Source organism: Bufo bufo, chromosome 9, assembly GCF_905171765.1.
Source record: "Bufo bufo chromosome 9, aBufBuf1.1, whole genome shotgun sequence".
In the NCBI taxonomy this organism is placed as follows: Eukaryota; Metazoa; Chordata; class Amphibia; order Anura; family Bufonidae; genus Bufo; species Bufo bufo.
In genome coordinates, this window is record NC_053397.1 from 34139139 (window position 1) to 34151167 (window position 12029).

General features: G+C 44.3%; 1 protein-coding gene across 1 annotated transcript in view; it reads left to right on the plus strand.

The window, feature by feature from the left end:
- The window catches only part of FAM107A (family with sequence similarity 107 member A), a 162897-nt gene that overhangs the window by 77710 nt on the left and 73158 nt on the right, over positions 1-12029 (plus strand). The window contains exon 2 of the mRNA XM_040408331.1: positions 1334-1397. Within this exon, the coding sequence (XP_040264265.1) occupies positions 1334-1397 (64 nt within the window). The remainder of the gene's footprint in view (positions 1-1333; positions 1398-12029) is intronic.

A 12029-nucleotide genomic window follows, 5' to 3' on the forward strand; every position in this document is an offset into this window, starting at 1 on the left:
CAAGTATTCAAGTTCACCTGCCAGTCTACCCCAAAACCTGCTGAAACCAAGAGAAAGATAAAATATTATCTGCATGCAAGTTTATTCAAGTTAAACTGTTGAACTTTACCAAGTCTGGACTCGACTTATTCTCCACAAACTACAACTGACACACAAACTATTCAGGCCACATCACCACTCGGCATTCCTAACACTGGGACCCCGACCGTGCCCTAGGGGGGCGTCCCGTTGCACATTTATAGCTTTTACATTGAAATGTCTCGTAAATGTCTAAATATGAAAAAAAATAAAATCTTTGCTGGTTAGTCTACTTTCACACTGGCGTTTTGGCTTTCCGTTTGTGAGATCCGTTCAGGGCTCTCACACGCGGTCCAAAACGGATCAGTTTGCATTCTGAATGGGAAAGGATCCGCTCAGAATGCATCAGTTTAGTCTCCATTCCGCTCTGGAGACGGACACCAAAACGCTGCTTGCAGCGTTTTGGTGTCCGTCTAATGAAACTGAGCCAAACGGATCCATCCTGGCACACAATGTAAGTCAATGGGGACGGATCCGTTTTTACTGACACAATAGAAAAACGGATCCATCCTCCATTGACTTTCATTGGTGTTCAAGACGGATCCGTCTTGGCTATGTTAAAGATAATACAAACGGATCCGTTCTGAACGGATACAGACGGTTGTATTATCTGAACGGATCTGCACAAAACGCGAGTGTGAACGAGGACCTTTTTTATCAGTTTTGACATAGGCTAATTATGGTATTACCTTGTAGGGCGGCCCCCACTGATGCTATGGGTGTATTTTTTTTTTAAACCGTCACCCCCCCTCCCCCCGTTCATCTGCTGTGGCCCCCCGATGATTTGGCGCGCTGTATTATGATGAGCATTAAACTTGGCAACGGGGCGGAGACGCAGTCTTCTGCTGTGGGCGCCTCCTTCTCCCTGGCTATGAGCGGTCCGCTCTGATTGGATCGCGCTCACAGCCAGGGAGAAGGAGACGCCCACAGTAGAAGACTGCGTCTCCGCCCCGTTGCCAAGTTACAGCTCATTACAATACAGCGCGCCAAATCATCGGGGATGGGGGGGGCCACAGTGGACGAACGGGGGGGTGGGGGGGTTTGAAAAAAAATTAAATACACCCATGGTATCAGTGGGGGCCGCCCTACAAGGTAATACCATAATTAGCCTATGGCAAAACTGATGAAAGGTCCTCTTTAAAGAAATGTCAACTGTTAAAATGAATGAAAGGCCACACGTTGATATATAAATCAGTAACAGGAAATTGTAAGTGAGAAAAGCACTAAATGTCCATTCATTTTCCTCTCTTTACAGAAGGAATACTCGCTGCAGGATAATTACCATAATGAATATGGAAGACACATAATAAATGGATCGGGTAAGAGAATTTCTATTCCTAGATCTTTAAATATATAGTTACAGGGGAGGATTTGGCATTTTTGGGGCTCCAAGCAAAGTTACCACTGGGGTCCCCATCATACTGCTAAGCTCCGCCCTGTCACACTGCAAAATTCCACTCCCTTGCCCCGCTAAGCCCCGCCCATTAGCCTGATAAGCTCCACCTCCCATTGTCCCGCTAAGCCCCCCTCTCATCTTAGCAGTGCCGCCTGGGCAGTTCTCCTACTCCTCTACAGTTGGGAAGGGCCCCCTAACTCTGGGCCCCTGTGCAGCTGTATCGGCTGCATAGATTATGTTTGCCCCCCAATCTTTGCATGGTGGTAATGTCCGCCACTGCATAATTATTATGATATTTGCCAACATTTTAACAGACAAAATTTGAACATTTAAGCCCCACCCCAGAAACACCCCTGAACCAGTAAATCCCCCTTCGGGTGTCACTTGCATAATTGATGCACCTTTGCTATCCAATAATCTATAATACAGCCGACAACTATTACTCATCATTTATAATACAGTTCTCTTATTTTGGGCCCCATTAGGCTCCAGGATGCAACCGCAACCTCTGCACCATTACAGCCGTCGTTACGCCCCTGGGTACATACTGAAGTGTAGCCTCACGGTATGACCACTTATCTAGGATAAATTACTATTTCTCTGGGTCCATATAATAATCAATCCTACAGACCAGAGGTGACCACACCAGTCACCACAAGAGCAAGGTGCTTCAGTGTTGTCACCGGTGTCCTACCGGACTTGTTGCTAGGCAACAAACAAAAGATATTCATGCACTGCATGGCTAATGGTACAATGATAAGAAAAGCCTGTAAGAAATTATTGGGAAAACTGCCTTGGTGATTAAGTACTGTACCAAGTGAAACATAACCCTTAAAGGGACACCATCATCAAGAAATGTTTTTATACCATATTTTCATCCTATATGTGAACATTTTACGCAATTTATTTTTCAGAAAAGGAACACAGGTCACTATAATAAAGTCATTATAATATTCTACATTTTTCAAACCAGCCCTTGGATCTGAACACTTTTGTAATTGCATGTAATTACAAATTTAGCATAGCCACTGAGTTATTCGCTGAAATCTATCTGTATGGCGCCACCTGCTGTTTGCTCTTTTTCTAATTTCTCTGTCCTGCTCACTGAGACGGAATCACGTGCTCAGTTCCATCCTTCAACTGCCACCAGCTGCAGTAGAAAGGACACGCCCCCAGAGAAAGGACACGCCCCTAAGCTACCAGATTGAAATAAATCAGAGCAATTGGAGCAATAAAGGGTGAGATCTGAAGATCCATGTGAGGTACAGGGCAAGTTCTAAGTTTGTTAGAGAGTTTCATGTACTATGTGATGTCGGATTTTAATTTTTTACATTACTCATGGGACAACCCTTTTAACTCTGTCAGACCGGTCACTGAGAGGGAAGGGGATGAGTGACTCAGTGAGAGCATCACACAGTACACCGATCAATACAACACTCTTCTGTGGACATTTTTATCTAGTCCTATCAAGAGAATAATACAGCTGTCATGCTATTATCCTAATTCTACAAATACTATTCTACTAGCAGATAGCATCTTCCCCTTACAGCAGCAATAAACTGACAAAGGATTACCTATCTACTTAGGAGTTGTCTCTGTGTTTTCTATGAATATACCTCGTTCTGAGGGAAGTGTCCCTTCAAAACTCAAACTATTTAAAAGGGTTATTCAGGAATTAATATTGATGCCCTATCAGCATCAATATCAGATTGGCGGGGGTCCCACACCATGTACATCTGGTGATCAGTTGTTAGAAGAAACCGCGGGACGCCATGTGACATCACTGTACATCGGTCACATGGCTAAGATGCAGTTCAGCCCCTTTCAAGTCAATGGGGCTGAGCTGCAATACCAAGCACTGCCACTATATGATGTACGGCGCTGTGGTAAGCCTAAGGAGACCGCTGCGCTTACCAGAACTCCGGTTATCCTGCAGATACCCAGGTCAGCTCATCGTGGGGGGTGTCGGGACTTGGACTGCCGCCGATGTGCTATGGATGACCTATCCTGTACATAGGTCATCAATATTATTTCCTGGATAACCCCTTTAAAGGGATCTCATACATTGGGGCCGTATGTCTAGGACAGGGATCAGCAACCTTCGGCACTCCAGCTGCTGTGGAACTACAACTCCCATCATGCAACCTTACTCAGCTGTTCATGTAACTCCTACAGAAGTGAAAGGAGGATTCTGGGAGTTGTAGTTTCAGAACAGCTGGAGTGCCAGAGGTTGCTGATCCCTGCTCTAGGAGGTGGGACCTGCACCTATCTTTATAATGGCACCTGCAAAGTGAAGGACAGCGGACTGTGTATGTGCAGCCGCCCTCCATTCATTTCTATAGTAGCACCGAAAATAGCCAAGAGCACAGAAGTGAATGGAGCAGTGGTTGCACTTGCACGGTGCACTTCCCATTAATTCCTATGGGACTTCCAAAAATAGAAATTAGTGGAGGGCGGCCACGCATACACAGTCCTCTTTCCTTCACTTTGCAGGCTCCATTCTAAAGATAGGTGCAGGTCCTAAAGGTGGGACCCGCAACTATCAGACATTGGGGGCATGTCCTAATATGAGATGGGCCAACCCCTTTAATATTCCTAATATAACATTAGTCAGTGGAGATGAGCGAATTTCATATTTTGAAATTCGTTCACGCTTCGTTTACTGGTAAAAGGTGAATTGCGTTATGGATTCCGTTACCACTGGCCATAAGGCAATTCTATGATGGAATGCATAACGGAATGCCTTCAGAGGTATTCCGTTATTCATTCCGTCATAATAGAAGTCTATGGGCTGCATAACGGATCCGTCCCGTTTCCGTTATGCAGGGGAGTCGGGAAACGGGACGGATCCGTTATGCAGCCCATATACTTCTGTTATGACGGAATGAATAACGGAATACCTCTGAAGGCATTCCGTTATGCATTCCATCATAGAATTGCCTTATGGCCAGTGGTAACGGAATCCATAACGCAATTCACCTTTTACCAGTAAACGAAGCGTGAACGAATTTCATAACCTGAAATTCGCTCATCTCTATTAGTCAGTGGAAGCACATCAGCAAGCAATGAATATACCGTATATGACAAATTGTGGGGGCTGTCTTCCATGCAGCAAAAAACTGAATATCTAATAGTCAATTGTGCAATAACGTAGAAACCGACTGCAAAAAAAAAAAAAAGTATGAAAAAAAGTAGACAATAAACAGGCAAACAGCAGAAAACGACCTGTGGATTCGCTAAGCCTTGGCAACTCCTGCATGTAGCACCGAGGTGTCAATCAGCAAGGAAAAACTTCTCGCCCACCAGTCCTGCTATATATATATATATATACTAAGAGGCTTCCCGATGGCGTGTAATTATTCCTGTTGCCATGGAAACGGACCTATACTGAGCCGCATTATGAGAACACGTTGTACCTTGGCAAGTACGAGCTACTGACAGACGACAGAAAAAGGCTTTCCGCAGGCAGAACCAGCAGATCCGACTTGTGCCTTTGTTTACCCAATGACATTTGTCAACGTGGTGTTCAGCGCATCCGCCGGGCACATCGGCGAGTGAGTGAGTTCAGGGCCAAAGAATCTTTTCACTGAAATTATTGTTTTATTTATTTATTATTTATTTATTTATCGTTGTTTTACAATCATCCGGAAAAATAAAAAAAAACGATATGAAGGTCGTAAAATATACAATAAAATGACAATTAAAATAAGCAATTATGTGAGTAAGGTCTATTGTGTTCTATGAGTTGTCCCGGGAGGGGTGAAAACCAAAGTCTACAAGAATTAATTGGCTCCTTTTTTGGGGGTCAATATATTTTCGTGGGTCTGTAAATGACAGAGGAAATCTCCAGCCCGATCACCCAAGTATGATATTGGTAATTATGGATCCCATTTATTTTCTTCTTCAACATGTATGTACTCTCTCCTGCCATGTCCGTCTAATTAAATAATTGTATTCCGCTCAAGATAACAATTCTGCAGCATCTTTTCTCTGAAATCGATCGTGTGCTTTCTCTCGATTATTCCTCCTAGAAATGGATTAATAAATAGTGATGAGCGGCATAGGCAATATTTGTTGTTCGCGATATTTTGCAAATTGTTCGCATAATATTCGCAATAAATTTGCGAATTCTAGAATTCGGGATCTCCAGTCATTATTTTCGCGATTGCGCAAATCGGCACTAATGATGCGCCTATTTTTTGTGCAATACATGCAACTTCACATTTTATCAGGTCGGAGTAGATATTACTGATTGGTGCACTAAGGGCTCTTTCACACCTGCGTTCTTGTCTTCCGGCATAGAGTTCCGTCGTCGGGGCTCTATGCCGGAAGAATACTGATCAGGATTATCCTAATGCATTCTGAATGGAGAGAAATCCGTTCAGGATGCATCAGGATGTCTTCAGTTCCGGAACGGAACGTTTTTTGGCCGGAGAAAATACCGCAGCATGCTGCGCTTTTTGCTCCGGCCAAAAATCCTGAAGACTTGCCGCAAGGCCGGATCCGGGATCAATGCCCATTGAAAGGCATTGATCCGGAACCGGCCTTAAGCTAAACGTCGTTTCGGCGCATTGCCGGAGCCGACATTTAGCTTTTTCAGAGTGGTTACCATGGCTGCCGGGACGCTAAAGTCCTGACAGCCATGGTAAGTGTAGCGGGGAGCGGGGGAGCAGCATACTTACCGTCCGTGCGGCTCCCCGGGCGCTCCAGAGTGACGTCAGGGCGCCCCAAGCGCATGGATCACGTGATCACATGGATCACGTCATCCATGCGCATGGGGCGCTCTGACGTCATTCTGGAGCGCCCCGGGAGCCGCACGGACTGTAAGTATACCGCTCCCCCGCTCCCCACTACTACTATGGCAACCAGGACTTTAATAGCGTCCTGGGTGCCATAGTAACACTGAAAGCATTTGGAAGACGGTTCCGTCTTCAAATGCTTTCAGTACACTTGCGTTGTTACGGATCCGGCGGGCACCTCCGGCAACGGAAGTGTGAAAGAGGCCTAAGTATTGTTGTGACATCACAGCGCTATGTCTGTAGCATGTATGTATGGACAGCAGAGAAACAGTAATTCCTATCACACTACCTAACACCCTGCACTGGAAGCTGTCAGCTACACTATATCACTATCTAACCTACACTATCTCCCACTAACTATCTGTATTATATATATATGAGCTAACTATGTAATGTAATTGGATAAGGAATAGGATCCAGATGAAAGCACAGAGCACAGCAATCTCACTGCTCTCTCTCTCAGAACTGCCGGGGAGGTTCTTATATAGTAAGGGGCAGGCAACTTTCCTATTAGTTGCTAGGGATGTTGCTAAGCTCTGACAAAGACATTGCAGCCTTCTCATTGGCCCACAAGCAAGAAGCAGGGAGGTTACTGATGGAAAAAAAAAATCTAGAATATTCGTGATTGCGAATATATAGCACTATATTCAACATCTTCGCGAATTCTCAAAGTGCTGATATTTGCGATTAAAATTCGCTATTAGAATATTCGCTATTAATAAATTGACCACTGGGTGTTACCATTCCAGGGGCGGAACTACAGCTGCAGCAGCCATAGGGTCTGCTATGGGGCTGCAGTATCGGTAGCTGACTGAAGGGGGGGAGGCTGTATAAATCTGTTCAGTCCGAGCCGAAAAGAGCTAAAAAGTGAGGTTTTTTTATTAGTTAAAGGGGTTATCCCATAAATAATGTAAACATTGAAAACCATATATAATGTAGTACATGACAACCTCTTTCTAACAAAGCTAGAACCAGCCCTGTACCTCACATGGATCCTGAGATCTCCCCATTCATTGCTCCATTTGCTTTGGTAGATTTACGGACAGTTTAGGGGCATGTGCTTCCGTCTCAGTGAGCAGGACAGAGAAATTAGATAATGAGCAAACAGTAGGTGGCGCTGTACAGAGATTTCAGTGAATAACTCAGTAGCTATAATACATTTTTAATTACAGGCAATTACAAAAGTATTCATATCCAGGTGCTGGTTTTAAAAGTATAGAATATTTTTTGTGTGACAACCCCTTTAAAAAATTACAAATGAACAGAAGATTGCCCTATATTTTATTAACAGGAATGTGAAACCTATGAGCTAGGGTATACCATCACCCCCACCAGTATGAGGACACAGATGGAGGAGATGGTGATACAGTATAAAAAATAAATAAATAAAAAGATGTCCCTGAAAATCTGTATGCGAGAGCTTACAGTGTATATACAATAAGGCTCAATAAACCGCACGCTACAGCTATTAGTCAGAAGCTGATCGTCTCAAACCCACTTGTCACTTAAAGTTGTAGCATACCTAATCACTAACACAGATCTCGCTGCTAAACACAGATGTATGGCTATGTCGCAACATCCATCACTGAAGATCTCATTACCGACCTGGTTTCTAAAGGTTCTATTTCTAGCTAGCACCATAATCCTGGTCTTGTTTTAAAACTTACATTCTCAGCTTTAAAACAAGACCTGCTGCACAGCCTGAGATAGAACAGTTCAAAGCAGCCTCCTCCACCTTCAGCCGGCTATGGTCTCTGTATGCATGGAGGAGCAGAGGGCAGTGGGGAGCGTGCTGACAGAGATATAGATTCTCCCCTTTCTATGTAACTACTGTACATGACCCCAGGGGGAGAGGATAATATGGACTTCTGGGGATGTTATCCCCTCCTCCTCCATTAATCGCACAGTATTCTTGCTCTCTGATTGTCACATATGTTGTTTTTTTTCTAGAAAAGCAGTGTGAAAATGAGCACTTGCTCATCTTAGCATCCCTCTGCGACTAATTAGGCCGTTTATTGATGCTATGACCCAGATATTTACTAATGTCCAGATCACAGCATAAAATCGTACCAAACACTTATACCACAGACACACACGAACAGCAATAAAGTTTACATGGTACACTGCCACTGTTTTGTCCTTTTTCCATGCAATGTGCTATCCTGATACAAAAGTTGTGAAATGTAGAAAAAAACAAAAAACTACATATACTGTATTTGGTGATCATACCGACCAAGAGAATAACACGTTATTTATGTCACTTGGTGTGTGTGTGTGTAAGTTGGATGGGGGGGGAAGACGAGATTTTTTTAACTGGTGACTAGAGTTGAGCGAACCCCAACTGCAAAGTTCGGGCTTGTACCGAACTTTGCGAGTTCGGGTACCCAGACCCGAATCCGGACTTTTCCACTGAAGTTCGGGTTCGGTGTTCGGGTGATTTTATTATTTTCCATTATAACATGGTTATAATGGAAAATAATAGCATTCTTAAGACAGAATGCTAAATAAAATGGCCATTGAGGGGTTAAAAATAATAATAAAAAAACTCACCTCATCCTCTTCTTCTTTCTGCAGGACCTGCTATAACGGAAAATAATAAAGTGAAGTTCGGGTCCCTATTGACTTTAATGGGGTCAAGTTCGGGTCCCGAACCCGAACTTCCACAGGTTTGCTCATCTCTACTGATGACCTTTCCCTGGATAGGTCATCACTATCCGATCGATTGGGTCTGACACTCGATCAGCTGTCTGAGAAGGCAATGGTGGCCTTCTTGCAGATTTCCCTAGGCCTTGCCATGTGGTCTAGGTGCAGCTCAGCCCCGTAGAAGTGAGTGGGACTGAACTGTGACACCAAGCACAGACTATATACAATGTACGGCGCTGTGCTTGGTGAGCTGAGAGAAGGCCACTGCGCTATTGTACGTGTCGGTGCCTTCTCAAACAGCTCATTGATGGGGGTCCCGGTGTCGGACCCCCAGCCAATCAGATACTAATACCCTAACCAGGGGATAATTCATCTGTTAAAAAATCTCAGAAAACCCCTTTAAAAGTTTGCCCTTTTTTTGTCACACCCCTGTTCTATTTGTCGAAAGAAGTGCGAGTCTGTCACCCGCCCCCTCCCAACTACTAACACTCAGTTGTCAATAATTTATTCATACATTTCTAGTGTAAATAACAGAGAAACGGAACAATACAGGGAACACAAGTATTTACTAGACAGATGTGTCAGAGCTGACAGGTTCTTTTTATAATAACTTAAAGGGGTTTTCCCATCTTAGACATATCGCTAGGATATGCTCCCAATGCCTGAGAGGTGCGGGGTCCCACCTATCTTTAGAACGGAGCTGGCAAAATCCTAGAGGGCTATTTCCATCAGCCCTCATAGAAGTGAATGGAGCGGTGGCCATGCTTGCACAATGCGCCCTCCTATTTATTTCAATGGTCTCCATAGGAATGAATGGAGAGCAGCTGCACATGCCCTCTCTCTCTCTCTATATATATATATATCATACCAAACCGCAGACTGGAAGGATGGATCCGGCATTTTGAATGCCAGATCTGGTACTAATATATTCCTATGGAAAAAAATGCATTCAGGCAAGTGTTCCGTTTTTTTGGCCAGAGATAAAACTGTAGCATGCTGCGGTTTTCTCTTTTGCCTGATCAGTCAAAATGACTGAACTGAAGACATCCTGATGCATCCTGAACGGATTTCTCTCCATTCAGAATGCATGGGGATAAAACTGATCAGTTCTTTTCCGGATTTGAGCCTCTAGGACGGAACTCAGCGCCGGAAAAGAAAGACGCTCGTGTGAAAGTACCCTAAGGCCTCTTTCACACGACAGTATGGCTTTTTCAGTGTTTTGCGGTCCGTTTTAAACGGATCCGTTGTTCCGTTTTTTGTTTCCGTTGTGTTTCCGTTTCCGTTCCGTTTTTCCGTATGGCAAATACAGTATACAGTAATTTCATAGAAAAAATTGGGCTGGGCATAACATTTTCCATAGATGGTTCCGCAAAAAACGGAACGGATACGGAAGACATACGGATGCATTTCCGTATGCATTCCGTTTTTTTGCGGACCCATAGACTTTAATGGAGCCACGGAACGTGATTTGCGGCCAAATATAGGACATGTTCTATCTTTCAACGAAACGGAAAAACGGAAATACGGAAACGGAATGCATACGGAGTACATTCCGTTTTTTTTGCGGAACCATTGAAATGAATGGTTCCGTATACGGACCGTATACGGACCGCAAAAAACGGCCCGCAAAACGGAAAAAAAAAACGGTCGTGTGAAAGAGGCCTAATGCTGATACTTTACAGGCAAGTATCCTGGTGGTAATCCCAATTTCATTCTATAGCACTGTGGTACTGAGTATGCTGATAAATCTGGTTACTATGAGCTATCCTTTAAGGGCGTTCCCTTCGCAGAAGGCAAACACATCTGCTTCATTATTTGTGGGATACTCTTCTAAATAGGTTTAGATTTTTCCAATATGACCCAGAAGGCTTGTGTAGTGGATAAGGACAATTCTGCGCACTAACTGTCCATTTGTGTCCAGACACTCGGAAAGCTGCTGCTGGTCACTTGTGCTAATGAGGTCCATGAGCTATGTTTAGCTGTTACCCTCACTAGGCTCTCTGCATGTTTGTACATAGACTCACTGTCTGGTGCTTGGTTCCTATAGTTATCTTCTCCAGGCTCTATCAGGGCCCAGAGGAAAGGAAAACAGCTACACGGTGACTTTAGCCTGTTTCTCTCCTCCATAAACTTGCTTCTCCTCCTCTCACCAACTACTAAGGGCTCTTTGACACTTGCGTTGTCCGGATCCGGCGTGCACTCCATTTGCCGGAGGTGCCCGCCGGATCCGGAAAAACGCAAGTGAACTGAAAGCATTTGAAGACGGATCCGTCTTCAAAATGCGTTCAGTGTTACTATGGCACCCAGGACGCTATTAAAGTCCTGGTTGCCATAGTAGTAGTGGGGAGCGGGGGAGCGGTATACTTACAGTCCGTGCGGCTCCCCGGGCGCTCCAGAATGACGTCAGAGCGCCCCATGCACATGGATGACTTTAGCGTCCTGGCAGCCATGGTAACCATTCAGAAATGCGCCGAAACGACGTTTAGCTTAAGGCCGGATCCGGCCTTGCGGTAAGTGTTCAGGATTTTTGGCCGGAGCAAAAAGCGCAGCATGCTGCGGTATTTTCTCCGGCCAAAAAACGTTCCGGTCCGGAACTGAAGACATCCTGATGCATCCTGAATGGATTTCTCTCCATTCAGAATGCATTAGGATAAAACTGATCAGAGATTCTTCCGGCATAGAGCCCCGACGACGGAACTCTATGCCGGAAGAAAAGAACGCAAGTGTGAAAGGGCCCTAACTCACTCTACTTCCTGTCTAGACACACCCAAGCTACACATATAGTGTGGTGCCAGCACCGCCTAGGGGCGAGTGGGTGTAATGACATTGCCAGGAAATACCATACATTGCAAATAAACACATATATATATTCAGATGTTTAAAGTGTCCCATTTACACACTGATGTGGGAAGCTGCATATATATATACAGTGGATATAAAAAGTCTACACACCCCTGTTAAAATGTCAGGTTTCTGTGATATAAAAAAAAGAACTTTTTTCCACCTGCAATGTGACCTAAAAAACTGTACAACTCAATTGAAAAACAAACTGAAATCTTTTAAGTAGAGGGAAGAAAAAATATAATTTTTTTTTATCAGCATGGCACATTTTG